We start from the raw sequence: 18,495 nt of genomic DNA on the forward strand, positions 1-18,495 counted from the left end.
TCTCAAGGTAGTTTTGAAATAAGAAGTGCAGTGACAAACACTGGGGCAGGTGCCAGAGGGGGGTTCTGTGCAGCCTGGTGCCTCCACTTAACAGCTAATGTATAACAGGCAATCAAGCCAGTCACAGTCACCTCAGCCCTGCTGCCCTCAATTGGTAACTATGTTCAAGTAACAGTGTGTAAAAGTGCAAAGGGTTATTATCAATAATGTTTTCTGTAAGGAAAAAGTTCTTATGAAAAGCAAAAAAAATGCCTCAAATCCCAAAGAAGTTGGTTACAAACTAGATGTGTGTTAAGATGGTTATGATCTCACAGTGTCCTTAACAACAAAACCAACAGCCACCAGAATTACACTCTTTATTTATCTTCCTTGTTTCAGAGTCCTGGTAGTTTTTATAGTACAGAGAGCATTTGTGGCACCTGGTTTCACAGAACCAAGACATGTACAGAACTTGCTGAGCCCCAGCATCTCCCTCTGAGTCTTGGCGGGGTGGTAGTTATAGAAAATCCAATGAGATAGGGGAATACCAGTGAAATGAGAGCCCCACATCGAGGCTTCGCTTTGGGCTTGGGCTGTGATCCTTGGGATACCCAGGCAGCACCAAGCTCAAGCCAGAGAAAAGCTCACTCCCAGGAAATCCTGTGACTGACCTGGAAGTGGGCCAGCACAGAGAAGACTCACTTAGGGTGAGTGTTCAGCAGGTTTAGAGTGCTATGAATCCACAGAGGGAATCGACATGTGCCTCCCTGAGAGGGGACTCACCCTACCCTTCTCAGTTAGCTCCAGAAGGCCAAGGGTCTTTAACTCCTTTATTAATTCAGCGTAACTTTACTGTCGTCTATTCTGTGCCAGGCCCCGTGCTGGGTGCAGAAGACAAAGAGAGGACTCAGAGTCCTAATCTTCAGGGAATTCAAAATATGATAGAAAAAGCACTTGTTCAAGGTAAAGAGGATACAATGAGGAGCCGGACTTGGCACTCAAGGAGTTCACAGCCTAGCAGAGGCCTAGAGGGCACAACACACAGTAACACAGGGCAGCCTATGGTAAGGACCAAAGGGAGGCTCAGGCTGTGCGCTGCGGCAGCCCAGGAAGGACAACATGACACCTACTGAAAAATGCACTGGGGAAAATTCACGGCTTCCTTAAGAAGCCTGAGCATCTTAATCTGGCCCAAGTGAAAGGAATGAATCCCATTGTCCTGGGGCAGAGGCTGTGCAGGCCCAGGGTGGCCTCTGTGGGTCCCTCAGGCTATACTCTACAGGCAGGCTGCAAGGTCTCTTACCCTTGACTGTAGTTACATGATACCCTGTGGATATCTGAGGGGAGACGGGTGACCAGGAAAAACGGATCCAAATAACAAGGACCAAATAACAAAGGCCTAAGGTAAATATTAGGAGCCTAAGCCTGAGGAACCAGGTGTTAGGGAGCATGAGCAGGACCAGCAAGTTGAGTGATGGGAGTCTGGTCTGGGTACATACCAGCACCAGGCCACTCACTACCTGTGCTCTCTTACACTTCCAGTGGTGGGCCACGTGTGCTAGATGGATCCATACTAAGGGTCCAAGGATAGGGTAGGGCATCTGGGAGCAAAGGACCACAGCCTATGTGGTCCTCTCTTCATGCCTCTATATCATAGGCCTTCAGTCTTTCCTCTTTTCTTCACAGCTGCCATCACCTGCCCTATCTTTTCATTCTACCAGCCTGAGTGGCTGAAATGGGCTTAGTTAGGATACCAGTATCATGGTGCAGGTCCCAAGGCCCTGAAGACCTGGGCAATTGGCACAGGTAGAGTTGGAGTGCCTATGGTGGTTTTTGTTGGTCACCTGGACCATGGAGAAGTTGAGCCAGCTTAAAATTACAGAGTTGGGTAGGAATTTTTCTGCAGCCTGTACAGGCCTCTCTCTGTTCCCAGACATTTCAGGGAACAGCTCCAGCCTGTCATTTCTTCTTCACAGCAACCATCACCTACACCCTCTCTCTCCAGCCTAGGTCTCACATGTGTACTTTTTCTCTTCCCAAAGGTGCCAGGACTTCTACCTGCTGTTCCTTTTCTTCACAGCTGCCACTACCCGCTCTGTTCCTCTCTCTAGTCCTCAGTCTGGATTATGCCTGTCCCCAGTGATCTTTTCTTGCTATTCCTGAAATGTGCTTATAGGCCCTTTGCCTATTAAGGGAATTTCTCACTGAAGAGAAGCAAACATGAGGTAAAGGGGAAGAGGAAAAGGGCAATTCAGAGCTGGATGAGACATCTTATGTGGTTCACACTGGCATGTGACTAAAGTCCCTTCCTTGATTCCCTTCTTGGATGGTCCCAAGGAAGTCATGATATTCTGTCTCCACCCTTTAGCCCTGAGGTGGAGCCTAGCCCTCCTGCTTATTCCTATCTATTTGGAGTACAGCACTCAGGAAAGCTTTGCTGAACAAGAACTCAGGAGGGGGATGCCCTTTGAATCCTATCCCCTGTACCACTTCTGCCCACCCCCAAACCCGCACCTCCTTCCACTCGCCAACTTGACAATGGGCTTCTTTGACATATAAAGTAGAGGTAAGTAATCATTATTTCACCCAACAATTGAAGGTCCTAAATGCAGCCTTTAATAGGCAATGAGGAGACAAATTATTTTCAACCAGGGAATGGCAACAGAAAGCACCTTTCATTATGCACAGGCACTCAAGAAATAGTTACATAAATGTATAAATGAGTGAATGATCATAGCTGACTACTAGGAAGAAAATGGCAAATGTATGAGGCCACCCTAACACATGCACTTAAGCCGTATGCGGAAGTAGGTGAAGTTAACCTCTACTTTCCTCCTGTAGGACCCTTCCCCCATCTGACGATGTACCCCAGGCTATGCTCTACCATTGCTCTCTGGGGCCATTACCTAGCGCCACATACACAGGGTGGGGCAAAAGTAGGTTTACAGTTGTAAGTACACAAAATACAATTTATGCTTGTATTATTATTTATTAATTATTGTATTATTTTCCATATGAACTGTAAACCTACTTTTGTCCCACCCTGTATTTAGCTGATATACCAGTTTAAGGAGAACAAAAAAGAGATCTCTCATGATAGAATTTCCCTCACAATAACAGGGTACGGGGAAAACAATCTAAAATAAAAGCAACCAATATGGTATCATCTGAGAGACCCAGTACTAGCAAAGTTCAGCCCCAAAACTACAAGACAAAGTGTCATCCCCACTTCACAAATAGTGATGTCAGGAGGTCCAAACAAACAGGCCAGATTCAGTGGTTTGGAGGGTCTGAGACCTTCCTAAGGGTGAAGTTTCTCCACTGGCAAATGGAGTGGCTGGGCCCGGACAACATCCTAAGAAAAACAAACTTAGGGGAAATCCAGCAGACTGGACAAGCCCTGGGGAAGATGGCTCCAGGCACAATAAAGATGCAACTAAGATAATGAGCTACCATTATGCCAACTTAGAGCCCAACATCTACAAACTATCCCACCAGCTGCATTTATTTTGCAAAAGATGTTTCCCTCTTCTAGCCTCACAAACTGTGAGCTCCTTGAGGGCAGAGACTGTGGGAAGTTTTGTTCAATGCTTTAAAGCCCTAAGCCATACCTTTTTCCCATCAGGAACCATCCTAACAAATAAACTTCAGGCTCATCTCTCATAGGAGTAATGCCATCAGAAACAATATGGACTATTGGTATTGAGCCCATTTCCTTCCTAGGAAATGACACTTTCTGGGTGAGGAAGGGGAGGCTGAGCAGAGCTGCAAAGCTGAAGAAGGTAGGTGACCTCATGTTTCTCCTGTTTTGCCCAATTCCTCCAAGATAGCCTGTAGAGCTCATCTGTTATTAAAAACTGAACAAACCATCCAGATCCTTCATGACATGACACCTGCTTGCAACCTCATACTTGGATGAGTGGTGAGTCATTTGAAACGGTGAATCCTCTGATTCCATTTTGAGACCAGAGTCCTTTGTGCAGCCAAGACTTGCTGACCATGGAGCAAGAAGGCACTCTGCCTTCTCCAGGGATAGGAAGAGAAATCACAGAACCAATCCTCTCATTTTACAGATGGAGATCTGAGGCCCAGAGAGTTTAAGGTTCCAGAGCCAGCCAGTGGCAGGCCCCAGATCATATCATGGTCTCCCAATTCAGTTCAGTGCTATTTCAGCTGCAGTAGGTATGGCAAAATTTTCATTTTGCTCTTTGGAGAGGTGAAAAAAGATAGGGAGCAGAATATTAAGTTCTGGGATTCCCTGAAGGCTTCGGTAACCTCTATTATCCTGGCCTCCATTATCCTGGCTATAGTTGCCTTCTAATGGTTTCCCTTCTATGGAAAGTTGGATCCTAAACCAATTAGTTATGAATTGGTTCAGAGTTCCTACCAGGGCTTGTGCAGTCACCTTGCACATGGCTCAGGATCTCTTGGTCTGTAAATAGGCGGAAGGCAATCTGCTCACACTCCCGCTTGGTCCCACACTCAAACAAACACCCAAACAAGCCCTCTTCCAGAGCAGCCAAATCAGAGTAGCCACAGGGCCCGCAGTGCAAGATCCAAGGGGAGGACCAGCAGGCAGCTTCCAAGGGGGTCCGGTTGAGGTAGATGCCTAGGTTAATCCTCCGTTTCTTACTGGTTGGGTGTGAATACAAGAGCCATGATTCTGACAATGTTCCAGCTTCCTCCTCTAGCCTCAGAGAACTATCCAGCAGAGGGCTCTGCTGACCAGTAGGAGCATCTTTGCCAGTAGGGTCCTGGCACCCATCTGGAATCTCCAGGGGCCGGAAACTTACCACACTGCCTTGGCAGCCATGTGGGGGCTCACAGAGCTGTTGGCTCAGGGCCGGTCTCTGAAAGCACTCACCATGGTCAGTGCTAAGAGCCTCTGCCCGGCATCTGTTTGGTGTCCGGGCACTACAATACAACACAGGGTGGCCGGTCCTCCCAGTCACCTCTGCCACTTCACACTCCACTGTCACCATGGGCTTAATGAGCCTGCCATGGTGCCATGTGGTCCCTAGGTCATCACTGTAGATCATCAGGGAATGAGGCCTGGCTTTACATGGTAGCCGGAAGCAAAAGAACCAGTAAGGGATGTAGTAGGCATATGCAGGGATGATCAGCCTCCCTGACTGCAGCTGGATGCCATGACCTGGGCCCACAGCAAATGTGGCCCAATGCTTCACTTCTGGGCCAATGACCTCCTCAGTCAGGTCCCTCACGTCGCTCCATGAATAGCCAGAATCCTGGCTGCAGATGAAGCAGAGGCGAGCAGCATTCCTGCCTGACATGATCTGTTGACGCTCTGTGACATGGTCCCGCACACAAATGAAGAACAGGTACACACAGTCACTCTTTCGCTCCCACACAGGACAGGGGTTCATGGTCCGATGCCCAGGTAACATGGCTTCCATCAGTGGCGTTAGTGGTCCCCACTAGACAAGAGTAAGGGAGAAAGAGCAGGGATGAGAGACTAATAGGAAGACATGAGGCTCATTAAAAGCATTGGAACTTTTCAGAGAAAAAGAAATAAAAATGTATTGAAATCTATAAAATTGTGAAGGCCCAAGCATTCACTTAATTCTCATGCTATCCCCTCTGTCTGAAACACTTCTTCACTCTATCTAGATGCCCAATTAACCCCCCAAAATCCAACTCAAAACTCACCTCCTTTATGAAGCCTTCCATGAAACTCTCTCCTGTCCTCTACCAAAGGCTTTCTCTTTCTACATACAGAAGGCTTATTACATAACATTGTATTTTTTACATGACTGCTCCCTCCCTAAACTATGAATCCTTTGGGGGTAGAAACCAAATTATTCTAATTTTGTATCTCCAGTGCTCATCAAGCACATGGTAGGAGCTACATAAATATTCGTTAAAAAGGAATAAAAGACAAAAGAAAAGGAAGAAACACAAAGCAAGACAAACATGGATGTTTTAGGCTCATAAAGGGAAATTTAAGTCAAAGACTTTTTTTCCCTTCCTCTCCTACCCAGGGGAGGCAATTCACAAGAGTGTAATTAAAAACTCAAGCATGGAGTCAGAGACACCTAGTTTGACCCTGCTTTAATCACTTATCATGTGACCTTGGGCAAGTTATTTAATCTTCCTTTACTTAGTTTCTTCATCAGTTAAATGGCGGATGTAATAACACGCTCAGAGAGGAGCAGCCGCAAGGATAAAATGAGATAATGCCTCATCAGGCATATCACAAAGAGAGGCTCATTTCCTTAATGTATTTTATTTTATTTTATTTTATTTATTTATTTTATTTTAAATATATCTTTATGGATTTCAGAGAGAGGAAAGGAGAGGGAGAGAGAGATAGAAACATCAATGATAAGAGAGTCATTGATCGGCTGCCTCCTGTACACCCTCTGCTGGGGATCAAGTCCACAACCCGGGCATGTGCCCTGATGGGGAATCAAACCCTGATCATCTGGATCCTAGGTCGACGCTCAACTGCTGAGCCACACCCGGCTGGGCTCCTTTATGTATTTTAAAAACAGTATCAGAAATTGGTAAGAAAAGTTCCAGAAACCCAACAGAAAAAAATAAAGAGCAATATCAGACAACTCACAGAAAGAAAGAAAAAAAGAAAGAAGAAAGAAAGAGAGAAAGAGAGGGGGGGGGGAGGAAGGAAGGAAGGAAGGAAGGAAGGAAGGAAGGAAGGAAGGAAGGAAGGAAGGAAGGAAGGAAGGAAGGAAATGTTCAACCTCACATATAAAAGAGAAAAGCAAATTAAAATTAAGATAGTATTTTTCATCTAAAAAATTGGCAACAAACTTTGACAATACTCTTCTGTTGACCAAAAAAAAAAGTGAAGAAATAAACACTCTCAAATATGGAGTGCAAAATGGTTTAACACTTAGGTAGGACAATCAAAATTACACATGCATTTACCCTTTCCCAGCATGCCTAATTCTGGGAATTTATCCTAAGATACATTTGCTCATCAAATTAAGTATATATAAAATTACTCACTTTGGGAGAGACCCAAAATGGTGGGGAAGTAAGTGGAAGTTACACTCACCTCCTCCCAGGACCAAACCGGAATTACAAATAAATTACAGAACAGTCAACCTGAATAACCAACATGGATAACAGAACAGAAGTCTTATAACCAAAGATTTACAGAAGAAGCCACATCAAGACTGGTAGGTAGGGCGGAGACACAAAAAGGGCTGGCCCTGCAACCACATGTAGTGGAATATCTCAGCTGCAAAGGTCCCTCCTGAGAAGCAAGGAGTCTTAACCCCAGGCTAGGCTCACCAGCCCAAAGCACCAGAGCCAGGAAGAGGAGAATATCTGGCCCAGAATACTATGTAACAATGAAAATGAACAAATCACAGCTGTACACCTAATTTGGATAAAGCTCAAGAATATAATACTGAATAAAAGAAGCCAAACATAAAGGATACACAGAGTATATGGTTGTCAAAACACTATGCTGTACACCTGAAACTAATACAAAATAATACTGAGTGAAAACTATAATTAAAAAATAAAGTTTTAAAAATGAATACATAGATTAAAAACAAGCAAAACTAAACTTGAGACTAAATCAGTATAGTAATTACCTCTAGGACGGAGAGAAGAGACATAAGATAAGAAGCTTCTAGGTGCTGGCAATATTCTATTTTTGAGTTGAATTGAGTGGTGAATTCACAAGGATTGGCTCTGTCAATTCAGGGCTGCCATTTATGTTTTGTGCAGTTGACATTTATGTTACGCCTTATGTTTTCTGTATAAGTGTTATCACTTCACATTAAAAAGTTTTAAAAGGGAGTATTTTGGATATATACTTGTATTTCTTTGTTTCTGTATGAAGAAGCACTAAGGATACATAAGAAACACAGTGACTGCCTACAGGAGGTAGAAAACTGGAAATGGGATGTATACCTTTTTATATTGTTTTTATTTTTCATCCATATAAATATATTAACAAGCCAAAACAAAACAAAAAAATAAGTTTTAAAAATGTAATTCCTATGTGAATGGGCAAAAAGTATTATTAAGCAAAGCTCAAATCACAGATTCTCAAAATCATAAGGACCTAGTGCTAACTTCCATCATATGAAAGATTCTCTTCTCAGTTTTCTGGCTAAAGACCATTCAGTCCCTCCCTGAAATAGTCTAAGGACAGGGAACTCACTATGTCTGAAGCAGCCCATTCTATAGCAGAGTGCCTTGTGCACTGTAAACATTTCAAACATATGTGCCAAAGTCAACGTTATTGGGCAGAAGCCCGCCTTCCTCTACAAAGCTCTCCCAGATTGCTAACTAATTGAAGCCTGCTTCCTAAATCCTGCCAAATAGCACTGTTACTCTCTGGGAACTCTCTATGCAAAAGAAGTTCACATCACTGTCTGACTATATTTTAAACCCCTGGAGGCAGGACCTCAGTTCCCTGTGACTCTCAGATAATCAAGGTCCAGGAGGCCACCAATAGGACGCGGCAGGCAGCCTGCCCTGAGGAGGGGAAAGGCACCCACAGAGCAGACTCCATGGTCACAGATACCATCAGAGAGGAGAAAAGCACTGTGGACGTTAGAGAAGGAAAAGACCATTTCTGTATGTGGAGAATTCAGGGAGAAACGTTTGATTCTGCTCACCTTCGACCCACTCATCACTTCGAGAATCAGCTTAAATGCCATGGCCCACAATAGCTCCTCTTAACCTCGAATGCATTTTAATTCCTTCTTCTAAGGAAATACCCCGCTCTGAGTAGACCTGCCTTATGAATTCTGTATGGGAGTTTTAGACAGTTGCATCTGTGCACAGTTCTGCTTTTTCTATGCAATTCAGTTGTGCAAATTCTTCGCAAAGAGAGGCCACAATCTGTCAACTTTTGTACTGCCTCCCTCCACACATCCCCCTTGACTAAATGCCTGGTACATAGTAGGTGCTCAATAAATGTTTGTTGAAGAAAGAGAGAGAAAGAAAGGAGAGAGGAATGGAGGAAGGAAGAAGGGAAGGAGGGAGGGAAAAATGAAAGGGAGGAGTGAAGGGAAGGATTATAGAAATGCTCTCAGGTAGAAACAATACTCTATATAAGATGCTGTGTGGACACCAACACTTTCTGAATAGCACTGAATGTGCAAGGAGAAAATTATTTGGGCCAGATAAGTCTAAAATAAAGTTTATATGAAGCTAGAAGAAACAATAAAGATGAAAGCATTAGAATCCAAATGAGAAATAACTCATCTGCTGCAAACTCATTTGAATAACTAATATTGCTCAGATCAAGAACCTCGAGTAAGATATAAGAAACCCATCCGCACTGCTACTCCCTTTAGGAAAAGGAGGGGGGAAAGTTACTGTATTGGGCAGGCTAGTCATTGGGAAGTCAGAAGTTCAGCCATCCTTAGTAGCTGAGAGGAGAAAATTATTTGGGCCAGATATGTCTAAAATAAAGTTTATATGAAGCTAGAAAAAACAATAAACTAAAGATGAAAAGCATTAGAATCCAAATGATCTCAACCAGCTGCCGCAATGGAATATAAATAAGCTGAGGCTTGACAGAGAAGTAAAATGAGTCTTGGGCTTAAAAGTCTAGATGGAGAGCCATGGCCAGTTTGGCTTAGTGATTAGAGCGTCGGCTGGCAGACTGAAGGGTCCCAGGTTCAATTCAGGCCAAGGGCATGTACCTCGGTTGCGGGCTTATCCCCAGGCTCAGTTGGGGCTTGTGCAGGAGGCCACCAATCCATGTCTCTCTCTCACATCAATGTTTCTTTCTCTCACTCCCTCTCTCTCCCTTCCACTCTCTCTGAAAACAATGGGAAAATGTCCTCAGGTGAGGATTAAAAAAAAAGTCTGGATGGAGAAACTTGATTAAAGAACAACAAATGTAATGGCAAACAAGCATATGAGAAAATACTCAACATTGTTAATAATTAAGAAAGTACAAATCAAAACTACAATGAGATATCACCTCATATTCATTAGGATGACTATAAAAAAAACACATAAAATAAGAGTTGCCAAGGATATAGAGAAATTGGAATCCATGTACACTTTGATGGGATAATAAAACAGTACACTCACTGTGGAAAACAGTATGGAGGACGCTCAGGAAATTAAAAATAGAATTACCATATGACCCAGCAATTCCAAAGAATTGAAAGCAATGTCTCAAAGACATACTTGTACACCATGTTCACAGAGCATTATTCACAATAGCCAAAAGGTGGAGGCAACCCAAGTCTCCATCAACAGAAGAATGGATAAACAAAATAAACCAATGAATGGATAAACATACGATGGAATATTATCCATCCTTTAAAAAGGAAATCCTGCCATATGCTACAACATGAGCCTTGAGGATATTATTCTAAATCAATGATTTTCAACCTTTTTCATCCCATGGCACACACAAACTAATTTCTAAAATTCTGTAACACACACAAAAAATGTATTTTTTGCTAATCTGACCAAAAAATAGGTATAATTTTGATTCATTCACACTAGACAGTGATTGTGTGTTGGCTGTTGTCATTTCTTTTACTTGACAGTCTAAGGGAAAAGAGGTCAGTGCCTCTGACCAAATCATCAGATATTGCATGTTTTAAAAATTCTTGAGGCACATCAGTTGAAAATTGCTGTTCTGAATGAAATAAATCAATCACGGAAAGATACACACTGCATGATTCTACTAATATGAGATACCTGAACTAATCGAACTCATAGAAACAAAGTAGAATAGTGGTTACTAGAGGCTGAGGGAGGGAGGGAGAAATGAGTCAATGTGTATAGAACTGCAGTCATGCACAAGGACAAAGTTTTAAAAAGATCTGTTGTACAATAATGTGCATATAGTTAACAATACCATTAAAATGGTTAAGATAGAAAATTTTGTTGGGTGTATTTTACTACAATTAAAAGTTGTTGTTTTTTAAAAAAAAAAAGAACAACAAATGTGAAAAAGACTTGGAGATTTTAGCTGACCATCTACTTAATATTTATTAGTCAACTGTGTTATGCAGTATCAAAAAAGTAAATGTTACTTTACCTTATTAGGATGCATGAAAAGGATATGATGGGATAGCCACCTCATTGATGGGGTGGCTCTATCCTTGGATCCTAAGTTCAATTCTGGTTATTATTCATTGAAAAAGGACACCGACATCCCAGAGTAGTCAGAGCTTTCAAGGGCTCAGAAACCAAATCCAGACTGTGACCTAAGAAGACTAGAAGAACTGAAGCTGTTGTGCCCCAAAAACAGAAGACTCAGAGGGCATGAACACCACTTTCAGGTACATCAAAGAGCAGTCTCAGCAGAAGGGACTTTATTACGTATAGACTGACAGCCCCAGAAGGCAGAACAAGACCAATGGGTAATTATAGAAGAGTACAGATCATCTCATCCCCCCAAAAGAGTTAACAGTTGTCACAGGATTAAGTTCATTATTTGAGGAGAAGGCCGTTTATAGAAGATGACTAATGTTGAGTTCCCACTATGTTACTGCTATTATTAATTACATTTTGCAGATGCTGAAACAAAAAAGAATCAAGTATCAAGGTCACAGAACCAATAAATGGTAGTTCTTGCCTGACTTTAAAGCCATGCTCTTAACCACTAAGATTTTAGTAGCAACCAATGGAATACAGAAGGGTTTCTATACTGGGAAGGAAATTGGGCTGATGACTCTTCTAATTTCAAGATTCTACAATTGAGTAAATCAGAGAATAAAAGTGAATAAAGCATGAGGTAAGAAGAACACCAGTAGTAGAATGACTGTTGTTATTCTACAACCCCCAACCCATCATCTGCTTCTTGTGGTCTTGAACAAGCTGCCTACCTCTTCAAGCACCAGGATCCCTCATCAACAACCCAGGGCTCACAATGTTTACTTTTTTCGGTGACTTATGAAGATAAAAGAGAACGTGAATGAAAAATACACATGAACCACCGAGGCCTCTGGAGTCAGAGACCAAGTCTGAAGCCTGCTTCTTCTCCCTTTATCACAGCTGTGTGCCCTTGAGCAAGCGGTCTCCTGAGCTTCAGCTTCCTCATCTGTGAAATGTGACTGGCAACAATTCTTACGTCACAGAGTGGCTGAGAGGATCCGTGTGCCCCTGGCACACAGGAAGCACTCTGAGAGGCATTGCTTTTATTGTTTTTCCTCTTCAACTCCTACAAAGGGTTTTCCTGCACTGATTGCTTTGAGCAGACGTGGAGAGAAACTGAGGCGCAGGCATGGGCCCGCCCGGGCAAGGAGTCACCTGTACCGAGGGCCCCGTCCTCAGCCCTCGCCTCAGCACCAGGTGCAGAGCGTCCTCGTCCCTGCAGGTGGAGCGCTTCTCTGCAAAGGCCAGGACAGTGCGGGTGGGGGGGATGTAGAGCAGGGCTGGAATCCGGTAGGTGACCCCTCTCTTGTCTTCCTGCCGGAACAGAGGGTTGTTGAAGGAGCATGATGTCACTTCTTCCATGACCTCTGCAAGGATAGGAGGCAGCTGAATGTGTATCCACATCCAAATGTTGGCTTGTATACAAGTTCTGTTCTATCATTCCATTTCTGGAGATCACTGAGAGGCAGAGATGTTTATTTTTCCTAATACAAAAGTAACATCATGATCTCAACAGCACAAAGCAAGCAATATGCATTCCTGTTTAACAAATCTATCCTCCAGACTCTGTGGGAATTCTCTGCAGCCTGTGTCAAGTGGGTCTCTCTAAAGATTCTGCATACGCTTCATGCCAAGCATCCAGGGATATTACCGGCCCCAATGACTTCTAATGTCAATTTCTTGGCTTGGAGTTTTTAGGCCACTTGGGTAACATATATATAAACCCAGATCTAAATGCCTGTGTTTAAGAATTCTCTGGGGAAATGGATAAAAAGCAATCTTCTTTGTCATATCTGGATCAGTAGCAATATATTTTTTTCCTAGTCCATCCATCTCATCAGAAGGTGTAGATTTTCAAGGGATGTGGCTTTATGCAGGGATCTCAGTTCCAACCAAAGTCTAGCCCATACAGGCCCAAAGTTTCATTCACTGTAACAGCATGTCTACTAAAGCCAAGCTTCTAAGTAAGACCAGCAAACATCCCGGGCAGCTGAGATCAGGTTAAAGGACTAAGTATAACTACTCTGGTTTTCAGTTTACTCTTGGTTTTTAAGCCCCTGGGGATTTCTCTTACTTTCTTGCAAATTCAGCTATAAAGGACTTTTTTATATTTTATCCACCATTTTACAGGTTAGATAGCCTGCCATAATCCTGAAAATGGAAGTCTCTAAGAAAATCAGGAGTTCACCTTCTCAGAGGCCCAAAAAGGGAATCAAGCCAGCCAGACAGACCCAAGCTTAAAATTATTATTTCTCTCTCTCTCTCATCTGTCCTCCAAGCCCTATCTTACAAACCATTTGTAAAAATTACCAGGCTGTAAGAATGAGGCCTATAAGACCATATTCATTTATTTAATCAATATTTCTGTGTGCCTACTCCAAGTCAGGACGTAAGGCAGGTGTTGAGGAGACAGAAATCAGAGATCCCTGCCCTCAAGAAACCCACACCCTAGTGAGGGAAAGAGACATAAGCACGGACAATTACAACAGCATGTAATAAGTGCTACTTTAGAGGTAAACCATGAGAGCATGTAGGAAAACAGAAAAGGGCAGCTGTCCATATTGAGGCAGCAGAGATTTTTGGAGAGCTAACAAACAACTGAGCCAAGAGAGCTCCTGTCTCATATATCCTTATACTCTGTGTCTGAAATACTCTTCTTTCAGATAGCCATAGAGCTCATTCCCCCACCTCCAACTCTGTTCAAATGTCATCCAATCAGTGAAGCCTTCCCTGGCAACTCCCCTGTGCTCCTTATCCCCTTTCCCTGTTCTATTCCCATGCCACTTATCCATACCTTATACTTTTTAAATATATACTACAAAATAGACACTTCATAAACGGCAGAGATAGGTGTTTTATTCTCTGCCACACCTTTACACCTAGAGCCATGCCTGGTAATTGATAGACACTTGACTATTATTTGTTGAATGACCGGGTGAGCTGGATCTTAAAGGATAAATAGTGAGTAAGCCAATTGAAGGGTTAAAAAGGAGACAGGCAGAGAGAGTGGATGTGAAAAGTCTATAAGTGACAGAAAACACAGTGAGCTGTATGTGGGGAATCTCAGTAGTCCAGTATGACTACCTTGGTCAAAAGCTGTGAGCAGAGATGGGACTGAAGGGGTCAGCAGAGTCCAGATCCTGAGAAGCTTTGATACCTTATTAAGGTGTTTATCCCACAGATAGGGAGCCACTCAAGAGTTTTTGGCAGAGGAATTTTATGATCAAGTATGCATTTTAGACCAATCTCTCAGGTAGCCTTGTGGGCAATGAACTGAAGGGGAAAGTTACATTGCTTTTGGCTGTATCCTCCTGTCAATCAAAACAAACTTACATCAATAGCTTATGAATGATTCATTTAGTCACTATTTCTAACTTAAAGAGAACCATGGCTCACTATCATGAGGGGTGTGGGAAGGTCTTCTCGTGAGTTCAGAAGAAAAACTCCCCCTCACTCCAATTCTGGGCTCTCAATAGCAGAATTGAAAGGCATGGGTGAACCTTCTTCTTCACACAATACTAGAGCATCTCTCCCCCCCCCATGCAGGCTCTCCTGCCAGGGAAAGTCAGGCTTTAAGTAAAAATCAGCCCCTGAGCCAAGCTGGTATAAAGGTTAAGAACATAGGATTTGAACCAGGATTTGAACGTGACTTTGAACATGTTATTTAACTTCTGTATGCTTCAGGATCCTCATTTATAAAATTCAACAGAGTGGTTGAGAGAATTAAGTTAAAAAGTTTAAGTGGCTGTATGACAGTTATTATTTTTAGACTGTCAATCACTGCATATTTTAGTTTTATTCCTTGATATCTGTGGATGATGATGATAATGATAATAACAACCACAATTACAACTCCCCTTCTTAAAAGCATTTAAATCCCTCTGCACTTCTGGGAGAGATCAAATTTTAAATTCTTATAAGTTAACACTTCAATTATGAGTAAAATCCAAAACTATCAACCATCAGCCAACATGATTACTTGTTAACAATGAAACAAGAATTCTCTAGGTGATAAGAATGGAGCACAGGATAGGCACAGAGTGGGGAGGAAAGACTAGGGAAAAGGAAAGGGAGAGGAAGCGGAGAGCACGCCAAAGGAGAAGCACCACTTGTCATATGGAACCGGATTGGTGTCCCAGCTCTATTTCTTTATTGTGTGACTTTGTGCTAGTCACTTAATCTCTTGAGGTCTTGGATTCCTTGCTTGTAAAATATGGATAATAATAATACCTATCTAAGATGATCAACATGAAGAACCACTGGAAAGTACTTTATAAACTTTAAAGCACCATAAGTAAAATTTATTATAAATTTTGATGTCTTCACAATTTCACTTACAGCTTTGCTATTACTACAACAATTACAGTCACTACCATTAGTTTTTATTATGATTATGCCGATCATGTTGATGACAGTGTTAACATAGATAGTGGCTCTGGCACTGACGCCCAATCTATTTCACACAGAACCATGTGCTGGGAACCAGGGATAAAGAAGAGACTGATACAGTTCTGCTTTAGAGTTGTTCCTTTTAGCAGAGAACTCACATTATTCATTGCTGCTCCATATAATCACCTTTCAATCAAGTCCTCCCTGCTCTCTTACTGGGAGAGAGAATAACTGTAGCCTGGACTTTCAAGTGTGACTTGGCTTTGATACTTAACTAGCAAATTGCTTTACTTTTGAGCCCATTCCTCACTTGTAATGGAGATAATACTACTTATTTCTCAGGCTGCAAATACAACGTAATTCCACAGACTCCCAATTAATCCAACGCAGGTGTCAGCCTCTAGTGAACTCCAGAAGGAGACCTGCCTATCTCACTTATTCACTCCTAAACGACTAATATTTAAGAGGCACCCATCATACGTCAGACTTTTGCAGACCCTGTAGTCCAAACCAGTGTCATGGTACCGATGGGAAAACTGAGGCCCATGGAGAGGAATAAGCTTATATGTAAGGCCACTCAATGAGTCAGGAGCAAAACCTGCACCAAGACCCAGGTCTCCTTTTAAGTTCCAGCTCAGGGCTCTCCGCAGCCCACAGACCCCTCTTCTAGTAAGCAAGGTTTTCCCAGTCTCAGTTCCCTTTAGCACCTCTAAAATGCTAATTCTCAGGTTTAGGTTTGGCTTCAGTGGAAGGAAAACAAAAATAGAACTAGCCAAGAATACTCTCTGGCTCTGTCTGAGGTGTTACTCGTCTGGGTGGCTGATTCAATATTCTCCCAAGACTGGATTTCCTAACCCCGAGCTCGTCCCCACAGTCACACTGTCCCACTTCTCGGGGACGGGGAGCCCTCCAGTCTCCCAGACCCGCTCACCTGCGTCGGCCCCCGGTTCCTGCATCTCTCTCCAGGCAGAGCTGCGCGCGGAGGCAGGCTAGAGAGACTGCGACCACGAAAACCAACCACCAGAAGCGAAGACAGAGGGAGACGGAGACAGACACCGAGCGCCGGGAGGCGGACAGACCCGGGACACTGACGCTGGGAGGACTTATAGCGAGGGCGGGGGCGGGGGCGGGGACGCGCGGAAGCTACAGCCCGCCGGCTGTTGGGACCGACGGTTGGCGGAGGCCGGAAGTCAGCCCCGCCCCTTCGGACAGCGCAGCCGAGGCCCCGCCCCTCGCTGCCCGGCCTCGGACGCCCCTCCTCTCTTGTCCCCAGCCCAGTCCTAGCCGCGGCCAGGGACCTGACCCTTCTTCTTCACCCACCACCCCTCGACCCCAGGGCCAAGCTCAGTTCAGGCCTTAGGCCCACCACGTCTCCAAAAGTGTGCGCAGCTCCCTGGCTCGGCTTTCCACCCTTTCATTTCCTCCCCTTCCATCCCTTCTTCAGCCTCCTTTCCCCACGCTCTATTGGTTGCCAGTCGTTGGTAGGTGTCACCGCCTAAAACTTCCCTAGCCAGCCTGAGAGTCAAGCAAAGGTTCCGGACCTCAGAGGGGACTCCACAAAAAGGGCCAGAGAGCCAGGGTACTGGGTTACCCTTAACCGAAAAAATAAAAATTATAATAATATATATGTTACCATGTATGTGTGTGCATGTGTATATATATGTATATATACACATATATAGTGTGTAAGAATGGTATTAGATTATAACTCGCTGAATAAAATGAAACCTGAGTCCAGATGTATATAAATACAGTAACTGAATAAAGAAGTGAATGGGGAAGAAAGGGCAGCTCGTCCCATAGAATTCCAGTTCATAAATGTACACTATATGCAGACTGTTTGAACACAAGATGCTTTATGCTGAACCCATTTTCTTTCTAGGAGTCTGGAAATTTGGTACATGCTAGGCAGCATGACCAGCCCCCCCCCCCCCCAAAAGCTGTGGGTGCTGAGTCTCCAATGGATTCCCTAGGCAGAAACATGGCACACATGCTGCATTTTCATTGCTGGGGTAAAGTGTGCTTAGTGTGATCCCTCATGAGAGTGAGAGAACATAAGGAAGCCTACACATGGATGCCTCCATATTTCACTGTCTTTTTCTCTTATGATCTGATGTATGTCCTTATTGCATCACTATAACAAATATTTACAGCTATACACTGAGTCCTGTGACTCCTTCTAGCAAGTCTCTGAACCCAGGGGTGGTCTTGGGGACCCTCAACCAAATACCATTAAAAAGCTTTAAAACATGTAAAATAATACCATAGGTTGTTGATGGACACATATGTATGAAGAAAATGCATAGGAATAACAACTACCAAATTCAAGATAGTAGTTACTTCTAGGAGTGCAGGAAGTAGAATATGATTAAGGATAACCAAGGGACTTCAATTGTATTGGCAATTTTTTTAAAGGTGGCAGTGGGTTCTTCTGTGTTCATTTTACTGTTCTTTAAACATTATGTCTGAACTGTTTCATTTTTAAAGATGATCCTATACAAAGTGCTAGGGTTCTTCAGTAGACTTCTCCAAATTCACTTCTCCAAAATCAACTCTGTGGACCACCAAGTCAATGTTATTTTTTTTTTAAAATATGTTTTTATTGATTTTTAGAGAGAGAGGAAGGGGGAGGGAGAGAGATAGAAACATCTATGAGAAACATCATCGATCAGCTGCCTCCTGCATCCCCCTACTGGGGATGAAGCCTGCAACCCGGACATGTGCCCGGACGGGGAATCGAACCAGTGACCTCTTGGTTCATGGGTTGATGCTCAACCACTGACCCACATCGGCAGGGCACCAAGTCAATTTTAGAAAACTATCTAAAGCTAATGCCAAATCTCTGTCAATTCTTCTTTGACCAATGGTCTCAGTCTTATGCTTGAGGCAGTGAGGTTAAGTTGCAATCTCTGTATTTGGAGGTGAAGAGATCTTGGCTCCAATTCTGACTTCCCACTTCCTAGTGACGTTGGCAAGTTATTTATGTGCCTCAAGTTCCTCATCTGTAAAATGGGGACACTTAACCCTACTCATGACCTATTTCATGATGCAAAT

General features: G+C 43.4%; 1 protein-coding gene across 4 annotated transcripts; it reads right to left on the minus strand.

Annotated features, from left to right (window-relative positions):
- Positions 1–342: 342 nt before the first annotated feature.
- NEU3 (neuraminidase 3) lies at positions 343–16,886 on the minus strand. Of its 4 annotated transcripts, none has more exons than XM_081153700.1 (3): positions 16,373–16,886; positions 12,208–12,419; positions 343–5,414 (listed from the first exon to the last, which is right to left on the minus strand). In XM_081153700.1, exons 1-3 carry the CDS (start codon positions 16,395–16,397, stop codon positions 4,338–4,340), a joined length of 1,314 nt encoding a protein of 437 aa, XP_081009826.1. In that variant the 5' UTR covers positions 16,398–16,886; the 3' UTR covers positions 343–4,337. The 4 variants fall into 4 exon arrangements, with proteins under 4 accessions (XP_081009826.1, XP_081009825.1, XP_081009828.1 ...); XM_081153699.1 differs by having other exon boundaries at positions 12,208–12,536; XM_081153702.1 differs by lacking the exons at positions 12,208–12,419; positions 16,373–16,886 and adding an exon at positions 11,784–12,199.
- Between the last annotated feature and the right edge of the window lie 1,609 nt (positions 16,887–18,495).

This window comes from Miniopterus schreibersii (genome assembly GCF_964146895.1).
Source record: "Miniopterus schreibersii genome assembly, chromosome: 12".
NCBI lineage: Eukaryota > Metazoa > Chordata > Mammalia > Chiroptera > Miniopteridae > Miniopterus > Miniopterus schreibersii.